At 49.3% G+C, this 24,832-nt stretch overlaps 1 protein-coding gene across 4 annotated transcripts in view; it reads left to right on the top strand.

Moving 5' to 3' along the window:
* The window catches only part of GINS4 (GINS complex subunit 4), an 89,634-nt gene extending 66,057 nt beyond the window's left edge, over positions 1–23,577 (top strand). For all 4 annotated transcript variants that reach the window (XM_078665382.1, XM_078665383.1, XM_078665385.1 and 1 more), the window contains exons 6-8: positions 10,883–10,971; positions 12,383–12,473; positions 22,962–23,577. In XM_078665382.1, coding sequence (XP_078521508.1) covers positions 10,883–10,971; positions 12,383–12,473; positions 22,962–23,058 — 277 coding nt within the window. In that variant the 3' untranslated portion in view covers positions 23,059–23,577. The remainder of the gene's footprint in view (positions 1–10,882; positions 10,972–12,382; positions 12,474–22,961) is intronic.
* The last annotated feature ends 1,255 nt before the right edge of the window (positions 23,578–24,832 follow it).

Here is a 24,832-nt window from a genome sequence, read left to right as displayed (position 1 = left end):
AATGTATGTGACATTTGGTGTTAATCTTACTGGAAGAGTTCTTCTAACACTGAGGCCTAGTTTTGATGGAAATGTTGAATATGAGTATATGTATATATTACGTAATTTTCAATTTCTTTAGAGTCCGGCACCATTGTTGTAGCTTTGTCTGGGCTTCAGAGTGCAGAGTGGAGCTTCAGAGTGGAGCTTCAGAGTGCAGAGTGGAGCTTCAGAGTGGAGCTTCAGAGTGCAGAGTGGAGCTTCAGAGTGCAGCTTCAGAGTGCAGAGTGGAGCTTCAGAGTGGAGCTTCAGAGTGCAGAGTGGAGCTTCAGAGTGCAGCTTCAGAGTGCAGAGTGGAGCTTCAGAGTGGAGCTTCAGAGTGGAGCTTCAGAGTGGAGCTTCAGAGTGGAGCTTCAGAGTGGAGCTTCAGAGTGGAGCTTCAGAGTGGAGCTTCAGAGTGGAGCTTCAGAGTGGAGCTTCAGAGTGGAGCTTCAGAGTGGAGCTTCAGAGTGGAGCTTCAGAGTGGAGCTTCAGAGTGGAGCTTCAGAGTGGAGCTTCAGAGTGGAGCTTCAGAGTGGAGCTTCAGAGTGCAGAGTGGAGCTTCAGAGTGCAGCTTCAGAGTGCAGAGTGGAGCTTCAGAGTGCAGCTTCAGAGTGCAGCTTCAGAGTGCAGAGTGGAGCTTCAGAGTGCAGAGTGGAGCTTCAGAGTGCAGAGTGGAGCTTCAGAGTGCAGAGTGGAGCTTCAGAGTGCAGAGTGGAGCTTCAGAGTGCAGAGTGGAGCTTCAGAGTGCAGAGTGGAGCTTCAGAGTGGAGCTTCAGAGTGGAGCTTCAGAGTGGAGCTTCAGAGTGGAGCTTCAGAGTGGAGCTTCAGAGTGCAGAGTGGAGCTTCAGAGTGGAGCTTCAGAGTGCAGAGTGGAGCTTCAGAGTGGAGCTTCAGAGTGCAGAGTGGAGCTTCAGAGTGGAGCTTCAGAGTGCAGAGTGGAGCTTCAGAGTGGAGCTTCAGAGTGCAGAGTGGAGCTTCAGAGTGCAGAGTGGAGCTTCAGAGTGCAGAGTGGAGCTTCAGAGTGCAGAGTGGAGCTTCAGAGTGCAGAGTGGAGCTTCAGAGTGGAGCTTCAGAGTGGAGAGTGGAGCTTCAGAGTGGAGCTTCAGAGTGGAGCTTCAGAGTGGAGCTTCAGAGTGGAGCTTCAGAGTGGAGCTTCAGAGTGGAGAGTGGAGCTTCAGAGTGGAGCTTCAGAGTGGAGCTTCAGAGTGGAGAGTGGAGCTTCAGAGTGGAGCTTCAGAGTGGAGAGTGGAGCTTCAGAGTGGAGCTTCAGAGTGGAGAGTGGAGCTTCAGAGTGGAGCTTCAGAGTGGAGAGTGGAGCTTCAGAGTGGAGCTTCAGAGTGCAGAGTGGAGCTGCAGATTCAGAGTGGAGCTGCAGATTCAGAGTGGAGCTGCAGATTCAGAGTGGAGCTGCAGATTCAGAGTGGAGCTGCAGAGTGGAGCTGCAGAGTGGAGCTGCAGAGTGGAGCTGCAGAGTGGAGCTGCAGAGTGGAGCTTCAGAGTGGAGCTTCAGAGTGGAGCTTCAGAGTGGAGAGTGGAGCTTCAGAGTGGAGCTTCAGAGTGGAGAGTGGAGCTTCAGAGTGGAGCTTCAGAGTGGAGAGTGGAGCTTCAGAGTGGAGCTGCAGAGTGCAGAGTGGAGCTGCAGATTCAGAGTGGAGCTGCAGATTCAGAGTGGAGCTGCAGATTCAGAGTGGAGCTGCAGATTCAGAGTGGAGCTGCAGATTCAGAGTGGAGCTGCAGAGTGGAGCTGCAGAGTGGAGCTGCAGAGTGGAGCTGCAGAGTGGAGCTGCAGAGTGGAGCTGCAGAGTGGAGCTGCAGAGTGGAGCTGCAGAGTGGAGCTGCAGAGTGGAGCTGCAGAGTGGAGCTTCAGAGTGGAGCTTCAGAGTGGAGCTTCAGAGTGGAGCTTCAGAGTGGAGCTTCAGAGTGGAGCTTCAGAGTGGAGCTTCAGAGTGGAGCTTCAGAGTGGAGCTTCAGAGTGGAGCTTCAGAGTGGAGCTTCAGAGTGGAGCTTCAGAGTGGAGCTTCAGAGTGGAGCTTCAGAGTGCAGAGTGGAGCTTCAGAGTGGAGCTTCAGAGTGCAGAGTGGAGCTTCAGAGTGGAGCTTCAGAGTGCAGAGTGGAGCTTCAGAGTGGAGCTTCAGAGTGCAGAGTGGAGCTTCAGAGTGCAGAGTGGAGCTTCAGAGTGCAGAGTGGAGCTTCAGAGTGGAGCTTCAGAGTGGAGCTTCAGAGTGGAGCTTCAGAGTGGAGCTTCAGAGTGGAGCTTCAGAGTGGAGCTTCAGAGTGGAGCTTCAGAGTGGAGCTTCAGAGTGGAGCTTCAGAGTGGAGCTGCAGATTCAGAGTGGAGCTGCAGAGTGGAGCTGCAGAGTGGAGCTGCAGAGTGGAGCTGCAGAGTGGAGCTGCAGAGTGGAGCTGCAGAGTGGAGCTGCAGAGTGGAGCTGCAGAGTGGAGCTGCAGAGTGGAGCTGCAGAGTGGAGCTGCAGAGTGGAGCTGCAGAGTGGAGCTGCAGAGTGGAGCTGCAGAGTGGAGCTGCAGAGTGGAGCTTCAGAGTGGAGAGTGGAGCTTTAGAGTGGAGCTTCAGAGTGGAGAGTGGAGCTTTAGAGTGGAGCTTCAGAGTGCAGAGTGGAGCTTCAGAGTGGAGCTTCAGAGTGGAGCTTCAGAGTGGAGCTTCAGAGTGGAGCTTCAGAGTGGAGCTTCAGAGTGGAGCTTCAGAGTGGAGCTTCAGAGTGGAGCTTCAGAGTGCAGAGTGGAGCTTCAGAGTGGAGCTTCAGAGTGCAGAGTGGAGCTTCAGAGTGGAGCTTCAGAGTGCAGAGTGGAGCTTCAGAGTGCAGAGTGGAGCTTCAGAGTGGAGCTTCAGAGTGGAGCTTCAGAGTGGAGCTTCAGAGTGGAGCTTCAGAGTGGAGCTTCAGAGTGGAGCTTCAGAGTGGAGCTTCAGAGTGGAGAGTGGAGCTTCAGAGTGGAGCTTCAGAGTGCAGAGTGGAGCTTCAGAGTGGAGCTTCAGAGTGCAGAGTGGAGCTTCAGAGTGCAGAGTGGAGCTTCAGAGTGCAGAGTGGAGCTGCAGAGTGGAGCTGCAGAGTGGAGCTGCAGAGTGGAGCTGCAGAGTGGAGCTGCAGAGTGGAGCTGCAGAGTGGAGCTTCAGAGTGGAGCTTCAGAGTGCAGAGTGGAGCTTCAGAGTGGAGCTTCAGAGTGCAGAGTGGAGCTTCAGAGTGGAGCTTCAGAGTGCAGAGTGGAGCTTCAGAGTGGAGCTTCAGAGTGCAGAGTGGAGCTTCAGAGTGCAGCTTCAGAGTGCAGAGTGGAGCTTCAGAGTGCAGCTTCAGAGTGCAGAGTGGAGCTTCAGAGTGGAGCTTCAGAGTGGAGCTTCAGAGTGGAGCTTCAGAGTGGAGCTTCAGAGTGGAGCTTCAGAGTGGAGCTTCAGAGTGGAGCTTCAGAGTGGAGCTTCAGAGTGGAGCTTCAGAGTGGAGCTTCAGAGTGGAGCTTCAGAGTGGAGCTTCAGAGTGGAGCTTCAGAGTGGAGAGTGGAGCTTCAGAGTGGAGCTTCAGAGTGCAGAGTGGAGCTTCAGAGTGCAGCTTCAGAGTGCAGAGTGGAGCTTCAGAGTGCAGCTTCAGAGTGCAGAGTGGAGCTTCAGAGTGCAGCTTCAGAGTGCAGAGTGGAGCTTCAGAGTGCAGAGTGGAGCTTCAGAGTGCAGAGTGGAGCTTCAGAGTGCAGAGTGGAGCTTCAGAGTGCAGAGTGGAGCTTCAGAGTGCAGAGTGGAGCTTCAGAGTGCAGAGTGGAGCTTCAGAGTGCAGAGTGGAGCTTCAGAGTGCAGAGTTGAGCTTCAGAGTGCAGAGTGGAGCTTCAGAGTGCAGAGTGGAGCTTCAGAGTGCAGAGTGGAGCTTCAGATAGAGCTTCAGAGTGGAGCTTCAGAGTGCAGAGTGGAGCTTCAGAGTGGAGCTTCAGAGTGCAGAGTGGAGCTTCAGAGTGGAGCTTCAGAGTGCAGAGTGGAGCTTCAGAGTGGAGCTTCAGAGTGCAGAGTGGAGCTTCAGAGTGGAGCTTCAGAGTGCAGAGTGGAGCTTCAGAGTGCAGAGTGGAGCTTCAGAGTGGAGCTTCAGAGTGGAGCTTCAGAGTGGAGCTTCAGAGTGGAGCTTCAGAGTGGAGCTTCAGAGTGGAGCTTCAGAGTGGAGCTTCAGATTCAGAGTGGAGCTGCAGATTCAGAGTGGAGCTGCAGAGTGGAGCTGCAGAGTGGAGCTTCAGAGTGGCGCTTCAGAGTGGAGAGTGGAGCTTCAGAGTGGAGCTTCAGAGTGCAGAGTGGAGCTTCAGAGTGGAGCTTCAGAGTGCAGAGTGGAGCTTCAGAGTGGAGCTTCAGAGTGCAGAGTGGAGCTTCAGAGTGGAGCTTCAGAGTGCAGAGTGGAGCTTCAGAGTGGAGCTTCAGAGTGCAGAGTGGAGCTTCAGAGTGGAGCTTCAGAGTGCAGAGTGGAGCTTCAGAGTGCAGAGTGGAGCTTCAGAGTGCAGAGTGGAGCTTCAGAGTGCAGAGTGGAGCTTCAGAGTGCAGAGTGGAGCTTCAGAGTGCAGAGTGGAGCTTCAGAGTGCAGCTTCAGAGTGCAGAGTGGAGCTTCAGAGTGCAGCTTCAGAGTGCAGAGTGGAGCTTCAGAGTGGAGCTTCAGAGTGCAGAGTGGAGCTTCAGAGTGGAGCTTCAGAGTGGAGCTTCAGAGTGCAGAGTGGAGCTTCAGAGTGGAGCTTCAGAGTGCAGAGTGGAGCTTCAGAGTGCAGAGTGGAGCTTCAGAGTGCAGAGTGGAGCTTCAGAGTGCAGAGTGGAGCTTCAGAGTGCAGAGTGGAGCTTCAGAGTGCAGAGTGGAGCTTCAGAGTGCAGAGTGGAGCTTCAGAGTGCAGAGTGGAGCTTCAGAGTGCAGAGTGGAGCTTCAGAGTGGAGCTTCAGAGTGGAGCTTCAGAGTGGAGCTTCAGAGTGGAGCTTCAGAGTGGAGCTTCAGAGTGGAGCTTCAGAGTGGAGCTTCAGAGTGGAGCTTCAGAGTGGAGCTTCAGAGTGGAGCTTCAGAGTGGAGCTTCAGAGTGGAGCTTCAGAGTGGAGCTTCAGAGTGGAGCTTCAGAGTGGCGCTTCAGAGTGGAGCTTCAGAGTGCAGAGTGGAGCTTCAGAGTGGAGCTTCAGAGTGCAGAGTGGAGCTTCAGAGTGGAGCTTCAGAGTGCAGAGTGGAGCTTCAGAGTGGAGCTTCAGAGTGGAGCTTCAGAGTGGAGCTTCAGAGTGGAGCTTCAGAGTGGAGCTTCAGAGTGGAGCTTCAGAGTGGAGCTTCAGAGTGGAGCTTCAGAGTGGAGCTTCAGAGTGGAGCGTGGAGCTTCAGAGTGCAGAGTGGAGCTTCAGAGTGCAGAGTGGAGCTTCAGAGTGCAGAGTGGAGCTTCAGAGTGGAGCTTCAGAGTGGAGCTTCAGAGTGGAGCTTCAGAGTGGAGCTTCAGAGTGCAGAGTGGAGCTTCAGAGTGCAGAGTGGAGCTTCAGAGTGCAGAGTGGAGCTGCAGATTCAGAGTGGAGCTGCAGAGTGGAGCTGCAGAGTGGCGCTGCAGAGTGGCGCTGCAGAGTGGCGCTGCAGAGTGGCGCTGCAGAGTGGCGCTTCAGAGTGGCGCTTCAGAGTGGCGCTTCAGAGTGGCGCTTCAGAGTGGCGCTTCAGAGTGGCGCTTCAGAGTGGAGCGTGGAGCTTCTGAGTGGAGCTTCAGAGTGCAGAGTGGAGCTTCAGAGTGGAGCTTCAGAGTGCAGAGTGGAGCTTCAGAGTGGAGCTTCAGAGTGCAGAGTGGAGCTTCAGAGTGGAGCTTCAGAGTGCAGAGTGGAGCTTCAGAGTGGAGCTTCAGAGTGCAGAGTGGAGCTTCAGAGTGGAGCTTCAGAGTGCAGAGTGGAGCTTCAGAGTGCAGAGTGGAGCTTCAGAGTGCAGAGTGGAGCTTCAGAGTGCAGAGTGGAGCTTCAGAGTGCAGATTCAGAGTGCAGAGTGGAGCTTCAGAGTGCAGAGTGGAGCTTCAGAGTGGAGCTTCAGAGTGCAGAGTGGAGCTTCAGAGTGGAGCTTCAGAGTGGAGCTTCAGAGTGGAGCTTCAGAGTGGAGCTTCAGAGTGCAGCTTCAGAGTGGAGCTTCAGAGTGGAGCTTCAGAGTGGAGCTTCAGAGTGGAGCTTCAGAGTGGAGCTTCAGAGTGGAGCTTCAGAGTGGAGCTTCAGAGTGGAGCTTCAGAGTGGAGCTTCAGAGTGGAGCTTCAGATTCAGAGTGGAGCTGCAGATTCAGAGTGGAGCTGCAGATTCAGAGTGGAGCTGCAGAGTGGAGCTGCAGAGTGGAGCTGCAGAGTGGCGCTTCAGAGTGGAGAGTGGAGCTTCAGAGTGGAGCTTCAGAGTGCAGAGTGGAGCTTCAGAGTGGAGCTTCAGAGTGCAGAGTGGAGCTTCAGAGTGGAGCTTCAGAGTGCAGAGTGGAGCTTCAGAGTGCAGAGTGGAGCTTCAGAGTGCAGAGTGGAGCTTCAGAGTGCAGCTTCAGAGTGCAGAGTGGAGCTTCAGAGTGCAGCTTCAGAGTGCAGAGTGGAGCTTCAGAGTGCAGCTTCAGAGTGCAGAGTGGAGCTTCAGAGTGGAGCTTCAGAGTGCAGAGTGGAGCTTCAGAGTGGAGCTTCAGAGTGCAGAGTGGAGCTTCAGAGTGGAGCTTCAGAGTGCAGAGTGGAGCTTCAGAGTGGAGCTTCAGAGTGCAGAGTGGAGCTTCAGAGTGGAGCTTCAGAGTGGAGCTTCAGAGTGGAGCTTCAGAGTGGAGCTTCAGAGTGGAGCTTCAGAGTGGAGCTTCAGAGTGGAGCTTCAGAGTGGAGCTTCAGAGTGGAGCTTCAGAGTGCAGAGTGGAGCTTCAGAGTGGAGCTTCAGAGTGCAGAGTGGAGCTTCAGAGTGGAGCTTCAGAGTGGAGCTTCAGAGTGGAGCTTCAGAGTGGAGCTTCAGAGTGGAGCTTCAGAGTGGAGCTTCAGAGTGGAGCTTCAGATTCAGAGTGGAGCTTCAGATTCAGAGTGGAGCTGCAGATTCAGAGTGGAGCTGCAGAGTGGAGCTGCAGAGTGGAGCTGCAGAGTGGAGCTTCAGAGTGGCGCTTCAGAGTGGCGCTTCAGAGTGGAGAGTGGAGCTTCAGAGTGGAGCTTCAGAGTGCAGAGTGGAGCTTCAGAGTGGAGACTCAGAGTGCAGAGTGGAGCTTCAGAGTGCAGAGTGGAGCTTCAGAGTGCAGAGTGGAGCTTCAGAGTGCAGAGTGGAGCTTCAGAGTGCAGAGTGGAGCTTCAGAGTGCAGAGTGGAGCTTCAGAGTGCAGAGTGGAGCTTCAGAGTGCAGCTTCAGAGTGCAGAGTGGAGCTTCAGAGTGCAGCTTCAGAGTGCAGAGTGGAGCTTCAGAGTGCAGCTTCAGAGTGCAGCTTCAGAGTGCAGAGTGGAGCTTCAGAGTGGAGCTTCAGAGTGCAGAGTGGAGCTTCAGAGTGCAGAGTGGAGCTTCAGAGTGGAGCTTCAGAGTGGAGCTTCAGAGTGCAGAGTGGTGCTTCAGAGTGCAGAGTGGAGCTTCAGAGTGGAGCTTCAGAGTGGAGCTTCAGAGTGGAGCTTCAGAGTGCAGAGTGGAGCTTCAGAGTGGAGCTTCAGAGTGCAGAGTGGAGCTTCAGAGTGCAGAGTGGAGCTTCAGAGTGCAGAGTGGAGCTTCAGAGTGGAGCTTCAGAGTGCAGAGTGGAGCTTCAGAGTGCAAAGTGGAGCTTCAGAGTGCAGAGTGGAGCTTCAGAGTGCAGAGTGTAGCTTCAGAGTGTAGCTTCAGAGTGTAGCTTCAGAGTGTAGCTTCAGAGTGTAGCTTCAGAGTGTAGCTTCAGAGTGTAGCTTCAGAGTGTAGCTTCAGAGTGTAGCTTCAGAGTGTAGCTTCAGAGTGCAGAGTGGAGCTTCAGAGTGCAGAGTGGAGCTTCAGAGTGCAGCTTCAGAGTGCAGAGTGGAGCTTCAGAGTGCAGCTTCAGAGTGCAGAGTGGAGCTTCAGAGTGCAGCTTCAGAGTGCAGAGTGGAGCTTCAGAGTGGAGCTTCAGAGTGCAGAGTGGAGCTTCAGAGTGGAGCTTCAGAGTGCAGAGTGGAGCTTCAGAGTGGAGCTTCAGAGTGCAGAGTGGAGCTTCAGAGTGGAGCTTCAGAGTGGAGCTTCAGAGTGGAGCTTCAGAGTGGAGCTTCAGAGTGGAGCTTCAGAGTGGAGCTTCAGAGTGGAGCTTCAGAGTGCAGAGTGGAGCTTCAGAGTGGAGCTTCAGAGTGCAGAGTGGAGCTTCAGAGTGGAGCTTCAGAGTGCAGAGTGGAGCTTCAGAGTGCAGAGTGGAGCTTCAGAGTGGAGCTTCAGAGTGCAGAGTGGAGCTTCAGAGTGCAGAGTGGAGCTTCAGAGTGCAGAGTGGAGCTTCAGAGTGCAGAGTGTAGCTTCAGAGTGCAGAGTGTAGCTTCAGAGTGCAGCTTCAGAGTGTAGCTTCAGAGTGTAGCTTCAGAGTGTAGCTTCAGAGTGCAGCTTCAGAGTGTAGCTTCAGAGTGTAGCTTCAGAGTGTAGCTTCAGAGTGTAGCTTCAGAGTGTAGCTTCAGAGTGTAGCTTCAGAGTGTAGCTGCAGATTCAGAGTGGAGCTGCAGATTCAGAGTGGAGCTGCAGATTCAGAGTGGAGCTGCAGATTCAGAGTGGAGCTGCAGAGTGGAGCTTCAGAGTGGAGCTTCAGAGTGGAGCTTCAGAGTGGCGCTTCAGAGTGCAGAGTGGAGCTTCAGAGTGGAGCTTCAGAGTGCAGAGTGGAGCTTCAGAGTGGAGCTTCAGAGTGCAGAGTGGAGCTTCAGAGTGGAGCTTCAGAGTGGAGCTTCAGAGTGGAGCTTCAGAGTGGAGCTTCAGAGTGGAGCTTCAGAGTGGAGCTTCAGAGTGGAGCTTCAGAGTGGAGCTTCAGAGTGGAGCTTCAGAGTGGAGCTTCAGAGTGGAGCTTCAGAGTGGAGCTTCAGAGTGCAGAGTGGAGCTGCAGATTCAGAGTGGAGCTGCAGAGTGGAGCTGCAGAGTGGAGCTGCAGAGTGGAGCTGCAGAGTGGAGCTGCAGAGTGGAGCTGCAGAGTGGAGCTGCAGAGTGGAGCTGCAGAGTGGAGCTGCAGAGTGGCGCTTCAGAGTGGCGCTTCAGAGTGGCGCTTCAGAGTGGCGCTTCAGAGTGGAGCTTCAGAGTGGAGCTTCAGAGTGGAGCTTCAGAGTGCAGAGTGGAGCTTCAGAGTGGAGCTTCAGAGTGCAGAGTGGAGCTTCAGAGTGGAGCTTCAGAGTGGAGCTTCAGAGTGCAGCTTCAGAGTGGAGCTTCAGAGTGCAGAGTGGAGCTTCAGAGTGCAGAGTGGAGCTTCAGAGTGCAGAGTGGAGCTTCAGAGTGCAGAGTGGAGCTTCAGAGTGCAGAGTGGAGCTTCAGAGTGCAGATTCAGAGTGCAGAGTGGAGCTTCAGAGTGCAGAGTGGAGCTTCAGAGTGGAGCTTCAGAGTGGAGCTTCAGAGTGGAGCTTCAGAGTGGAGCTTCAGAGTGGAGCTTCAGAGTGGAGCTTCAGAGTGGAGCTTCAGAGTGGAGCTTCAGAGTGCAGAGTGGAGCTTCAGAGTGCAGAGTGGAGCTTCAGAGTGCAGCTTCAGAGTGCAGAGTGGAGCTTCAGAGTGGAGCTTCAGAGTGGAGCTTCAGAGTGGAGCTTCAGAGTGGAGCTTCAGAGTGTCAAGAGCAATGCCAATAGCTCTAACTTTAACAAAGGCAAAACCATTGCATTGTAAATGCTTGTTACTGGATGTGACCACTGGAAATTCAGTTTAATATTTTACACAGTCCTGGAATGTATGTGACATTTGGTGTTAATCTTACTGGAAGAGTTCTTCTAACACTGAGGCCTAGTTTTGATGGAAATGTTGAATATGAGTATATGTATATATTACGTAATTTTCAATTTCTTTAGAGTCCGGCACCATTGTTGTAGCTTTGTCTGGGCATCCTTTCATGCTCGCATCAAACTTGAGAAGCCATTGATATTGTTTGTTAGCTTTTTTGTTGATTGGTTATTTGTGCCTAGAGAGTTTGCTTAGTGTTTAATTACAAAATGTGTGAGTTAGTGAAAAGTACATTTAGTTCAATCTTGGAAGATGTAGTGAATAAATAGATAAGCCAAAAGGCTTTCCCATGTTGTCATCTGTCTTAATTTGGGGGTTTTTGTCCATGATTTGGCTTGATTGTGAAGTGTGAGGGTACGATTTGGTTTGGTGGAATTTTATGCTAGTTTTGCTGGGGTGTTTCTAGGACCGTGTAGGGCATGATAGTCCCTATAGTTTGGCCAATATTTGCCAAACTAAGGCTTAAGAACTATGTTATACACATGAAGGTCAGAAGGTCCTGTCTAGCATATGAGTTAGGAGTATGACTATTTGTTGGTGAGACTCGAACAATGGTATGCAATGTTGGGTATATTGTGCTGGATATACAATGAATCCCAATTAAGATACATAGTGCATTTTACTCTGTATCAGGGTTGGCTTTGATGGTAACCTTTCCTGCAGTGTCTGTTTATAGAACTCACATGGCGTTTGTCACTTTCATAACCTTTTACCATCCAAAGCAAAGACTGCATTGTTCTAGCCCAGACTTATCCCATCCTGTTCTCACAAATGGCACTTTGTGGTCTTTTCCTGTAACTGCTGACACAACATCCATAGCAATATTCTTTAGTGAGAAAAGGGTTTTCAGACGATCCCGAAGCATATTTAAAAATCTATTCCCACCATGAGAACGTTGAAGTTGGTTTCATGGTCAGCTCTCAAATTTGTTGGTTCAGCTGCACCTCTTGATTTGCCACTGTACACTGGGTTTGTGTGAATGCGTCTTTCTAACTTGCCTTCTTGGGGTAACCCTACATTCTCATCCTTGTAGGTACATGGCAAACACAGAAAACCACCTGAAGAACGTGGCACTGAAGCACATGCCACCCAACCTGCAGACAGTGGAGCTGCTCAAATCAGGTGAGAAAAGCATAATTGTCAAAGTTGAGTATTGCAGTAGTGGGAGATCCTCATGATAACTGGCAGATAAGGATGTGCTATTAGCACAAACTAAATATACTACGGTTTGTGGAATTCAGGACTTGATGACATGGTGGAAGGTAGATATTTAGCAGGGTTCAGAGAATGTCCAGTGCGAGTAGAGGTTCTAAAGAGTAACAGGATCTGGAATAATAATCCTATCCTTTATCAATGCGGCTAAGCGCGCTATGTCCTGGTATGTTCAAAGTAGGTCACCTGCTAGCACTGAGGGGGTCTTGAATAGTACAGAGGGCCCTAGAAGCCACAGATGGAGCATGAAGCACCAGTGGAAGGTGGAACTAAGTGAGTTAAGGCTGTGGTTCCAGCTAAATAAACCAAGCAGCTAAGATCTCTCTGGTAGTGCTAGGATTCCTGTTGGTGGAACAAATAAGGATGATTCAAAAATTTAGTTCAGATGGTACAGGTTTCTGGGCTGGAACTATGGTGGGTGGGCGTTCTTCTGGATTAGTGTGAAGGAAGCTGGGTGTTTACAGTAGCACAGTCTATGTGCATTGTGGTAGAACAGATAAAGCTAATGCTTTCTGGGTTTGAACAGGTGGAAAGGTGAGCATGGATCTTCACATAGGTGCCAGGATTTCTAGAGGGGAATGGGGGTCTACAGTTACTTGTCATCTGTCTCAGATGAGGTTCGAGGATGGAGGTACAGGTAGCCAGCAAACCAGCTAGTTCCACAAAAGAGACTGGTATATCTGTCAAAAGAACGCCATAATTTACTCCATCACCAAGACTCGGGAATAGGCTGTGGAACAATTACAAGGCTTCTCTGTGTCGATGATGTGCTCAGAGAGTTACAACCATGCATTGTAAAATGTGGATTAAATAAAAATGCTGAAATGCCTATAGAGGAATACCAACATGCCAGCTAAATCACATAAAATTGTAGGCTGGGTGGTAAGGACGCTGTGGCTTTTGACATGATAAAAGTGCAAAAGCAAAAATTTAAATTAAAAAAGGTAAAACGTCTCAAGACAGTGGCAGTTGCCTTGTAAGAAGTTTCCTCCAGAAGAATCTCGTATTGGGACTTTGTCTCTCGGATGGAGGTTGTTGAGGTTCCGAACTTGCCAGTCCTCAAGAACTAGAGCGTTTTTTAATTGCTTTCTCCTTGTATTATGAAGAGGAAAAATCACTTTTTGCACTCTGTTACCCTGGCCCTGGGTCACTGAATAGAAACCTCACTTTCACAGAACTACCAAGAGCAAGAAGTTCTTCGGCTCCACCACTGAAAATGTTCTGGTAGTGTTTGAGGCAAGTTGTCTCTGGGGTACTTCTAGCCTTGTATATTTTGAGGCCTATGTTTGATGCTTCACTAACCATCACATTTTCTTTCCAGTCCCCAAACCCAACCTGGATTCTTTTGTTTTCCTGAGGGTGAAGCAAGAGCAGAAGAACATATTAGTGGAGCCAGAAACTGATGAACAGAGGTGAGTGAAAATTCATATATTCAAGGCCCAAATATCCACCAAGTGAGCAGCGAGGGAAATGGTGACATACTCTCACAAAACAGAGTGGGTGAGCAATTACATCTCCAGAAATAAAGACAAAGGGAGGCCACCCTAAGGGGAAAGGGTCTTATACACCTTAAAATGTGGAGAGATTGCTCAAAATCATTGAAATTGAGAAGAGAGTTTTACCCATCTCACAACCAAGAGCATTCAATAGGTTACCCTCCAGATACTAAGGAAAAAGATGGAGCTAGGTGATGTAATGTTAACAAAGATTTCCTTAACCAGATCGTTGGTCCTGTTGAAGACACTCACACTGTTGAAAAACGTGAACAAGTTTATTTGTAAAGCATGAATTGCAAAACGTAATCCCTTCTATGGGTGGACAGGGTATCTAGATTACATGATGCGAGGAGACTGACCACAGTTAAATTTATGGGGGGTGGGAGCACACTGCCTCACAGTCCCAGCACAGTTCGCCCCTTTGCATCCTGGTAAATGCAGTACACAGTTCAAACTTACTTCAAAATTAGCTGGAGTTTTTCACCAAAGTTGGTGCAGACATTGCTGTATATCTCTAGACACGTGTTTCTGGGTTGAGCCCGTCTTCAGTAGAGAGCAGCAGTATTAGAGAGCAAAGAAAAATCATCTGGGGTTGCTGGAAATGCTGCAAAGTTTCTCTCAGGTCACAGTACCACTCACAGGCACACAGGTGCATCTCCAAAGCTCGTCAGCTTGCTGGCTCAAGGGAGCCTTTGAAACAGAATGGGGGTTGGGAGTACGCTGCCTCACAGTCCCAGCAATTTACATTTATTTGGCCTTCAAAAATGAAGAACGCTACTTGCATTGACAAATATGATGAATTAGGCATTGATTGTAAGCACACTATGTTGGTTATGGTGATGTTAATTGGTTACAGGGAGTCTACTATAAGGGATAAAGTACCTCCTGCCGTACATTATAAGGATATAGTAAGTTACCTAGAAGTTCTGTATCCACAGAGAAAAAGGCGACCAACGTAGTTCCTTTATGAGGTGACGGAACTCCAATGTGACTTACTATATCCTCTCAATGTATGGCAGCTGATATTTTATTCCTTTTATACATGGTCAAACCACATCACCCTTCCCAGAAACCGCTTAAACACTTTGGGCCAGATGTATCAAAGGGTTTTACCCATTCTGTGTCTATGGGGAAATGTGTTCATTCATATGGCCCTTTGTGTCTTGCTCTTTTATACAGAAGAAATAGTATGGTTACATTTATGAAGAATCAAATTAAAATGTTTTGTAAGAAATTAAACAGACCAAAAATCAGTGAGTAATATTTTGCAAAAAGATACTACAATCGGTTTAATGTAACTCACATTTAAAACATGATTTAGGTAAAAATGTGGATATTCTCATTCCAGTATAAAGACCCAGAGCATGCAAAATGTAAACTTCAGAAATAGATTTTCTCAATATTATCACTGCAAGCAGACCATCCTGAGCACCTTCAAATTCTTTAAAAATATCTTGCAGAACCTGTGCAGGGGAGGTAGCTATAGGATTATTTAGCAAGTCCTTAGAACTAGTTCAATTGTCAGCCGAGCTGAAAACCTAAATTTAACCACTCCTTAAAAGATTGAACTTTAGCCCATTTGTCCCATTAAACCAGAGATAAATATCTAACTGCACATTCTTAGGGAAAATATTTGGAAGGGCAATTTTGTTTCTCAACCTTCCTTGTTTACAGAGGAAAATAATTTGATGTCAGACTACCAATCCAGTTTCAGACCAGGCACAGACATGCAGGAAGTCATCATGTCCACTTGGGATAACCAAAAACTCTCAATGGACAAGAACCCAAGTGGCCTCCCCATTGCTTCTGGACCTCTCCACAGCATTTTACACAGTCCTCCACCGCATGCTACTACAAAGACTCATCCCAAATTACTTAAACACTCTAAAATGGCTTGCTACCTATCTGAGAGGTGGACAAAGTGTAGTATACCTAGCATCTTTCACATCAGCTCCCCAGACCAACACTGTGGGACCTCTCAGGGGTCCATCATATCTTGTTTTTATTCAACCTTTACCTGATGCCCTTGTCAGGCCTGATTAGATCATTCAACCTCACCTGTTGAAACTATATAGATAAAAAGCAAATCATTCTAAAAATGGATGGCCCAGAAGACTTCTATAACTTAAAACTTGATGCCAGCTTTTGCACAAAAGATGTATGGATGATGAGACATCATGACCTTTGGACAATGGCAAAAATGTCAGCCTACTGCTTTATGGCCCAATGAACTGGAGGCCATCTGTTGATAAATAAAGGAACCTCAGGCTAATCATGGAGTCAGACCCAGCCTGATACCACATGTCAACAGGGCAAAAGAGACCGCCTTCTTCACAATGAAAACGATGTTGATTTTCCTCATACATTGGATACTAACAAAAGATACAGGCTATCATCACACTTCTTTTCTCCACCCTTGACTATCAATCAATCAACAAAATTTGTAAAGTGCGCTACTCACCCGCTAGGGTCTCAAGGCGCTGGGAGGAGGAGGAGACGCTACTGCTCGAACAGCTAGGTCTTGAGTTGCTTCCTGAAGGAGAGATGGTCCTGGGTCAGCCGAAGGTGGGTGGGGAGGGAGTTCCATGTCTTGGCCGCCAGGTAGGAGAAGGATCTTCCGGCGGTGGTTCTGCGGATTCGTGGGACGGAGGCGAGGGCGAGGCTGGCGGATCGAAGCTGGCGGGTGGGTGTGTAGAATGTGAGGCGGCTGTTGAGGTATTTGGGGCCCGTGTCGTGGAGAGCCTTGTGTGCGTGGGTGAGGAGCCTGAACGTGATCCTCTTGCTGACGGGGAGCGAGTGCAGGTCTCTCAGATGGGCAGAGATGTGGTCGTGGCGGGGGATGTCCAGGATGAGTCGTGCAGAAGCGTTCTGTATGCGCTGGAGTCTTTTCTGGAGTTTGGCTGTGGTTCCCGCGTGGAGGGTGTTCCCGTAGTCCAGTCGCCTGGTGACGAGGGCCTGGGTGACCGTCTTCCTGGTTTCGTTGGGGATCCACCGTAAGATCTTACGGCGCATGCGCAGGGTGTTGAAACAGGATGATGAGACGGCGTTGACTTGTTTGGTCATTGTGAGCGAGGAGTCCAGGATGAAGCCCAGGTTGCGTGCATGGTCCGTTGGCTTGGGGGCGGGGCCGGGGGCCACCAGGAGTCGTCCCAGGCAGAGGGGGAAGGTCCCAGGATGAGGACTTCCGTCTTGTCTGAGTTCAGTGTCAGACGGCTGAGCTTCATCCATTCCGCGACGTCTTTCATTCCTTCCTGGAGGCTGGTTCTGGCGGTGGTGGGGTCGTTGGTGAGGGAGAGTATCAGCTGGGTGTCGTCAGCGTAGAAGAGGATGTTGAGGTTGTGTTGGCGTGCGATGGCTGCAAGGGGGCTCATGTAGACGTTGAAGAGGGTGGGGCTGAGCGAGGATCCTTGCGGAGCGCCGCAGATGACTTTGGTGGCCGCGGATCGGAATGGGGGGAGGCGGACTCTCTGGGTTTTTCCGGCGAGGAACGAGATGATCCACTCCAAGGCCATTCCTTGGATTCCGGTGTTGCTGAGGCGCTCTACTAGGGTGCGGTGGCATACGGTGTCGAAGGCTGCAGAGAGGTCTAAGAGGATGAGGGCGGCTGTTTCCCCTTTGTCGAGCAGGGACCTGATGTCGTCGGTAGCTGCGATGAGGGCGGTCTCGGTGCTGTGGTTTGCTCGGAAGCCGGACTGCGAGGGGTCGAGGGATCCGTTTGTCTCGAGGAAGGCGGAGAGTTGTTTGTTGACGGTCTTCTCAATGACTTTGGCAGGAAAAGGGAGGAGCGAGATGGGGCGGAAGTTCTTGAGGTCCGTGGGGTCCGCGGTGGGTTTCTTCAGGAGGGCGCTGAGCTCGGCATGTTTCCAGCTCTCCGGGAAGGTGGCGGATGCGAAGGAGCAGTTAATGATGTCCCGGAGATGGGGTGCGATGATGGTGTCTGCTTTGTTGGAAGATGTGATGTGGACAGGGGTCGGTTGGGGAGCCGGAGTGGGTGGTGTTCATCATGCGGGTGGTGTTTTCGGTGCTAACCGGGGTCCAGGTGCAGAGTGTGGTGGTGGGGGGCGCTGGTTCGGTGGTTGGGTGCATGGACTGTGCGCTGAAGCTGTTGTGTATGTCGGCGATCTTGCGGTGAAAGAACGAGGCGAGTGAGTCGCAGAGGTCTTGCGAGGGTGTGATGTCGTTGTTTCCGGCGCTGGGGTTGGAGAGCTCTTTAACGATGCTGAAGAGTTCCTTACTGTTGTGGGTGTTGTTGTCCAATCGTTCTTTGAATGTTGTCCTCTTGGTGGTGCGGATCAGCTGATGGTGTTTGAGGGTGGCGTCCTTGAGGGCTGACATGTTTTCTGTTGTCTGGTCGTGGCGCCATGCTTTCTCGAGGGTGCGGCAGGTTTTCTTGGAGTTTATGAGGTCGTTGGTGAACCACGAGGCCCTCTTGCTGCCGGGTCTGCTGGGAGGTTTCTTCAGCGGTGCGAGGTCATCGGTGCAGTTGGTGAGGTTGTGGGCTGCTTCGTTGGGGTCCTTCGTGTTGGTGGGAGGGTTCTGGCTGAGGGAGTTGGTGAGCTGGTCGGTGGTGATCTTGCTCCAGCTTCTGCGGGGAAACTGTTGCGGGTGGTGGTGGGTCGTGGTTCTTTCGAAGTTGAAGTGGACGCAGCTGTGGTCTGTCCAGTGTAGTCCGGTGGCGTGGCTGAAGGAGATGTGCTTGCTGGAGGAGAAGATGGGGTCTAGCTTGTGGCCGGCGTAGTGGGTGGGGGTGTTCACCAGTTGCTTGAGTCCGAGGTTGGCGAGGTTGTCTAGTAGGGCTGCGGTGTTGCTGTCATTGTTGTTCTCCAGGTGGAAGTTGAGGTCCCCTAGGAGGATGTAGTCTGAGGAGGTTAGGGCGTACTGGCTGATGAAGTCTGCGATGGCTTCGCTGAATTGGGTGCGTGGTCCCGGGGGTCTGTAGATGAGTACCCCTGAGGGTGGTCTTGGGGTCGGTGTGTATCTGGAAGTGAAGGTGCTCGGCGGCGGTGAGGGTGTCGTCTGAGTTGGTCGTGATGCGGATGGTGTTTCTGTGGATGATGGCGATGCCTCCTCCAGTTTGGTTGATGCGGTCCCTCCGGGTGATCTTGTAGCCATCCGGGATGGCTATGGCGATGTCGGGGGCTGAGGAGGCGTTCATCCATGTTTCTGTGAGGAAGGCGACGTCTGGTGAGGTTGTTTCGAGGAGGCTCCAGAGTTCGACGGCGTGTCCGTGGACGGAGTGGGTGTTGAGCAGGATGCACTTGAGATGATTGTTGCTGGTGTCTGGCTTGGCGGGTGCAGTGCAGGTTCGGAGGCAGGTGAATTTGCAGGTTTGGCAGGTGAAGGGTCCGTGGGTGCGTTTCGGGATAGCTCGGTAGCAGGCAGAGTTCCGGCCGGGGTTGAGTGCGTTGATGGTGGCGGCGTCGTAGGTCCGTCGGGTGGGCTGGCATCGTCGAGGGCCAGGGGTCCTGGTGCTGGGCGCGGTCCAGTAGCGGACGAGTGCAGACAGGCTTGCCTTCGGCGCGCCCGCTGCGCGGTCGCTACGGGGTCTCCATAAGAAGGAGGGGTCAGCTGGGAGGCGGGAGGGCAGGCGAGCCAATGGGCACGGGGGGCGCAGGGGGGTCAGCGGCGGGAAAAACGGGGGAGCAGCGGAGCGGGGTGAGGGGTTACAGGCCCACGGGGGGTACAGAAAGAAAAGGCGGGGAGCAGGCACAGGCACACTGGCAAGGCGGGTGGATGAGGCAGCAGCAGGCGGCAGGCAGGAGGGTCAAGGTCGCAGGCAGGCAGAGGTAGGTGGCAGGCTGAGGAGGCGCTGCAGCGGTGGAGAAGCAACCTACCCGGAGGGTCAAGGGTCGCCAGCCTTTACCTTATCACACCCAGTTTCATCATACACAAAATGCAACTAATCCAAAATGCTGCCACAAGGCAGATCCTCAGTCTTCACCCAAGACAATGCATGACTTCAGTCCTACAGTCACTCCACTGGCTACCTATAGCTAAAAGCACAATGTTCAAGGCACTGCAAATTTGCATAGTCTTCTAAGGAGAAGGACCACTATAGCTGCAAGTAAAATTCAAACAAAATGGGGCACTGTGCTCCAGGCTTTCACTACAGATCATCATACCACCCTAATACAAGAAATCCACGGGAGGCATTGCTTTCTCAGCACAAACTGCCAAGCTCTGGAATTCGCTACTAGCCAAGATTTGAATCCTACAGTAGCATATATATTTCAGAAGAGTGTTGAAAACATGGTTAATTCCAAGATAACTTATGATCCACAACTCTAGTTTAAAATGCGGTAAATAATCACTGCTTCAAGTACAATGTACAGTGTATGGTCCAGTCCACAGAGATTGTTCTGCACAAACTTTATTCAACGATCTATGTTCAGGTAAGTTATGAAGGGGTGACCTATATCTGGACTTGATATTATATAGTAATGTGAATTCATATAAAACCCCCCTGGCCCATACTAATACCATGGCACTTGGCAGTCAAGCAGACAATTGTAGTTCATATAGGCTACATAATAATCAAGGCTCCCTGTTTCCGTTTTTACTGATTCTTACAGATAAATACAGAAAGAAAAACATGTATTTTCTTGTCTGTATTTATTTTTAATTGTGGATAAAAAAAGGAAAATGGGTGCTGTTTGAGTGATCCTAAATACACTTTGCCATGGCCAATAACTGTGTGGATTGATAGATAAGGTGTTTAAAAAAGAAAGGCATTTTAGTAAAGGGGCTTAAACGGCAGTAGCTATGCATAAGGCTGATGCTGAAATGTGCATCTTTTCATATAAGTGTGTTGATTTATCTTCTGGAGGTGTTCATATCACTGAAACCTGGCAGGCATTCAAGCATGATTGCATATTTATTGGTTTAATAAATGTGGAAATACACCAGTTTCAGCTTTACTTTGTTCATAAAACCCATAATAAATATGGATAATTATAGTGCTATGAAGTCCTAGCCTGTAACAAAAGTACTGTGAATATGTAAGTCATTGTTTAAAAATTGTACTACACACAGCATAAGACAGGCTACCACAAAATTATTTAGAGTTTAAGATAAACCAAGTGCCTTCACAGAACACATATCAGTAATAAATAATTTGACTGTACCTATTGCAAACCTATTTAAAAGTCTATTAATGAAACGTTTTCCAGAACTCAACACCCTTACATTATCTCTCAAAAAGAATTCATATGTCATCATGAAGCTTCAAGTAACTCCATAAATTAAATCCTATACTCTCTTCCAAGCACCTTTTACATTTAGCTATTTACCAATTGCACACATTTACATTTCTTTCTGGCGGGGTCGGCTTTAGCGCTGGTGGCACACAGTGCAACAGTGTTTTTTTGCACCCGCCCCAATGCCATTCTCCACGGATTCCATCACTACCACGCTCAAACAATGCCCTCACATCTCCATATCCCTTCTCTCTAATGCATTTTTTTTATAGCGCTACTCATACCAGTGTTGGGTGTCAGAGCAATTTACACCCCACACACATTTAACAGAGACACATAATCATACTAAATCAATCTATAGGAAATGTTACATAAAACAATTAGGATTAAAAATGGTAGAAATAACTTTTCATCCTTACTAGTAGGTAGTATATTATAAGAGTGTTTGGTCTGGAGAAACACAAACTCAGGATTTATGACATACCACAGAAGTTGGGGTTGGCTTTACTGATGAGAATGTATTTCTGCCCCAAAGAACCGTTTAGGGACTTTAGGATATATCACACAGTTTTTATGCAGCTCTTTGACAATTCATAGGTCACTATTAGGTATATAAGCATTATAACAAATGAACGGCAAGTAACTAAAGGATCTCTGTGACAAAAGCAGTAACTCACATAGCTGTCCACATAAAATATAGTTTGGTGATCTGCTTGGTACACTTTCTTTGCAGCAGCCACATTAACTCTCTGATTACTTTGATTAGTCAAAATAGCCATGAGAAGAAACTCCAATCTCTCTCCAGCAGGAACATTAGTCACAAAAGTTATCTTGACATTTTTATTACTGCCTGAAAACTGCTGCCCCACAAGGAACTCTGCAGCAGGTGCTTTTAAACCAATAAGTTATTACTAAGCATAGGGCCCTTGGGTTTCAGCGCCAGAAGCGGCTGCATCGGTTCACACCACCCTAAAGCTGGCCCTGCTTTCAGGTACTAGAAACTCTGGTGAGAAGGCCAGTTGGTTCCTTAGCTCTACTTTGCTTCATCAACTTCACTTTAAACTCCTAACACTTTCACCCAGAGGCAACTCAAGGTCCCCGTTAACAATTCATAGTCCGCTATTTTGTTTAAGGAGTTTGGGAACTGTTTTTCTAAAATTAAAAAGCATAGGCAACTCTGTCACCGCATACCCTGCACTCTGTTTAAATGCAGAAGTCCTTTCTGGTGAGCCGTGGGGAGATTGGAAGGAGACCAGCAGGGTAGTATTCAGAAGCAACAGGTGATGGCAGGGTGCTTGCAATAAGTCTAACCACTGACGATCATTCGGGTTAGTGTTCTAACCCATCGTTCTTTTGACCACCATGTCACCTCAGATTAGACCCAGTCATATGGAAATCGGTCTTGACCCTACTCCAGAAGGAACAATCCAGCCTGAAAACCAGATCAGATTATTGCAAGCATTCCTCCCATCATTGTTTGTGTGTTTGATGTAACACCCTAATTGGCTGTCAGCGGCCCAGACGTGGGTCCTTTGTTTTCTGCCACTGGAACCAAGCTACACCCGACTGAAAAGCCCCAATCAGTTATGGGTTGTTTGTGTTCCGGTTCAGAGAGGACCTGGCTGGGAAGTTCGGTGTGGACTGTTCTTATTGGAGAAGGATCAAGACTGATTTGCATATGGCTGGGTCTAATCTAAGGTGACATGGTGGGCAAAAGAATGATGGGTTGAAGTGCTACCCATAGCGTTTGTCATTGGTTAGATTTATTGCAAGCATCCTCCCATCATCTTTTGTTTGTTTCTTTTTTTAAGTACACCTACTATGAGACGCCCATACTTTTCAACTAAAATTATATGTAGTAGCATATGACTTCCTTGTTTAGAATGCAGTATGTTTTCTGGTACATTTTGCTCTGCATTTATCTGAGAACAAAATTGTCAGTTCTAGAATGCAAAGAGAAAACATTACTTAATACATAATAAATACATACACTGAACATACAGCTACTTTTGTACTGGGACAAGACCACATCCACCTCACTGACCTGGTCTGTGGCTAGTATGGAGGACAAAAAATGAGCAAAGCTGCTGTGTAGGGGTGGAGAGTTCTCTCCTTACCATGGCCTTCTCCTCCCTTGCATTGTGATGATCATTCCTGTTAGCCTCCCTACTGATTTTGATCTTTCTGGAGGGCTCTTTACTGTGCACAGGACAGCCCTTGGTTGGTTACCTCAGAACAGTGACTGGCCTGCTGTGTGTAAACCTCTCCCCATGCTTGCTTCGCCGTACCTGAATTTCCTCATCTAGCTCTTTTGCAGTAGCACCAAGTGGGAGGTGAGAGGCTTGATGGGAGGGCGGGCAGGCAACTGTTTTTAAAAACTGAGACGGAAGTGGGGCTGAGGAGAATGTCAATTCATCAGCAGGATGCTGAAAAAAAAGTGAAATGAGGGTGGAACTTCTGCATGACTTTTGTGCCCATCTGAAGTGCTCCGGGCATAGCAGCTGCTCATCCATGCTGAGGGCTGACTATGAGTACATTACTCCTTGACACAGCCTCGCATGCCTGAAGCTGCCTGGCGCTGTATAAGCAAATACTCAGTGGAGTCCGGACCAGCGATGGCTCCTCCGCTAAGGCGGAGGAGATAACTCAAGGTGGTTATTTTATGTTTTCCTGCTGTGGCAGGTTCGCGGGCGGGCTGCTGCAATGACAGAGGAGTAGGGGGAGGAGTGGTTTTCCCACTCAAAAGTGTGCATGAATGTTTGGCAGGCCATCTCGGGCCGGCCAAACATTTATGCACACTTTGCATGTTCTCCATCCTGCGTGGAGAACATGCCCAGGCTCCCATTCCCTGGCTGAGTACCAACCACGGCGCTCAGACCAATCACAACCCTGCATTGCAGCTTTGTGATTGTCTCTGGTGCTTCCTGTTCCGGCCCCAGGGGAGGGACGGTGACAGACGGAGGAGAAACATGGCATCAGGTAAATGATTTTAAAACCCCCTTATACTCCCGAACCCCAGATCCGTGCTGGCCACCACTGGTCTGGATTGGTCTTCATTGTGGCAATTAGCCATATTTTAATGAATCGTGGTGGTCTTAGTGGTAGGGTCTTTAAGCCTCGGTCTCCCTCGTTAATTCTCAGGGCTAACCCCAAGTCAGTGGCTCCTGGAAAATTTTGGAAAAGCTGATTTTGTTTTTTGTCTTTCCAGAGAATATGTTATCGACCTGGAAGAGGGATCCCAGCACCTGATCCGCTACAGAACCATTGCTCCTCTGGTGGCCTCCGGGGCTGTGCAGCTCATCTGAAAGCCTATGGTCTCAAACAAGTGTCAGTCTACCCTAAGAGGCCCTTCTTCTACCAACCCTGAATTAAACTGTCTGCTGTGAGAATCTCTCCTTGTGCCGGGTTGAAGGGGCCTTGCATGTGTACCCAAAGAAGCTAACCACCTGTCATCTCAGAGATCTCTTTGGATAAGAGCACCTTTAATCAGGCCTATTCTTTCCCCGACCTATAATGGAGTGGAAGCTGTGATTACACATTGTCTACTGAAGACTTTGGGGGGGACACTGCCTGCTGCAGATGCTGGGGTACAGTGGCTTCTCTGCACATTGGACGAGGGGACACTGCCTGCTGTGGGTATTTGTTGACGTAAAGCGGCTTGCTCTGGCTATCAATTGAGAGCATGCTACATACTGTGACACTGTTATTTAAATCGTTTTTTAGGTGTATGTCCTGATGGCAAAATGTCTCCATGCTCCAGCCACTCTCCTGCTCTTGATAATGACTCAACATATCCAAATAAAAGTATATTTTTGCTATTTCAATGTTAATGTGATATGACAAACTTCCAGAAAGTAGGAATAGACGTAGCCAGTCTATTGGTAAACCTTATATTAATATAGGGCCTAAAAGGCTTGAATGCCTTATTGGCACAATGTTATGAGACACTACACAACTATGCATACTGCGAGAAAACCCATTAACCTACTTCCTGCCACAATCGGCTGCAAGCAAACCATGGGAATTTACCCTGATCTACAACGATGGACTCTTGGATCAAACTCCTGGAAACCATGGAGCTAAAGCAACTAGGAACTGCATCACCATCCTGGAAATATAACCAACCTTGGCAACCAACTGTTAGTAAAACCTGGAAAAATAAACCTTACTCTGACCATGGGATGGGAAGCTTGCGGCTAACCACGGTAATATACAGCTCTAAAACCTCAAGAACTGCAGGCAGATCCCAGGATAAGGCCCAATTTTAGTCTTAGACATCTGTATGCAAATATAAGCAGACCATTCAGCTAACACTAACTGTAGGCAGGCCTCCGGTGTTCAACCCAGCTCTAGCTTTGTACAAATGTAGACCAATCCATGGGAAACAATCTGCTCCAGCCATGTGCAACGTTAGGCAGGACCTGAGAATACGCTAAGGTTTTGAGCAGCACTACAATCCTTGCTGGGGGTGCTTTATGGACCGACCTAGCTAAAGAATGCATTGGATATTGATCTCTAGCACATGTAAGTTGATATACTTAAGGTAAACCTTAGGGGATTTGAAAGATAATCAGTTATCTTGTGGAAAGAATTGTGGTTAACATGTTTTCCGTGCTCCTCTCTAAACTGGTGGATAGAGGTTAGGTTAGAATAGAGATTGTACTAGTCTTTACATCTGGAGGTCTTGGTTTCTGATTATTAGTGGGATCTGTGAGGTCAGAGTCTCGTAGGGTGTTGGCTCCAAAAGATGTGGGTGTGTCCAGAGATCATTCACTTCTTGGCTACAGTTTGGTTACTCTGTTGGTCCTCTTATACCTGAAACTGTAAGTTTTGTATTTAATGCATGTTTGAATGTAGAGCCCGTGTCCGTTTCTTAAAGGCTCCTTGTGAGTAATTCTACAAAAAAAGGGCTTGAACAACTACTGCCAAAATATTTACCCTACATAAATACTAAGTATCAGTCTACAAAAACTGCTTTAAATTCCTAAATCCAACCAAACCCACTTGCCACCTATAGTAGGACTAGCTTAATGTATTTATTCTTTGTTTTTGAGTCTCTATTCAGTTGGTTTTGACATA

Source organism: Lissotriton helveticus, chromosome 11, assembly GCF_964261635.1.
Source record: "Lissotriton helveticus chromosome 11, aLisHel1.1, whole genome shotgun sequence".
NCBI lineage: Eukaryota > Metazoa > Chordata > Amphibia > Caudata > Salamandridae > Lissotriton > Lissotriton helveticus.
The sequence above is the reverse complement of the archived record's forward strand: the minus strand, read 5'-3'. Positions and strand labels throughout refer to the sequence as shown.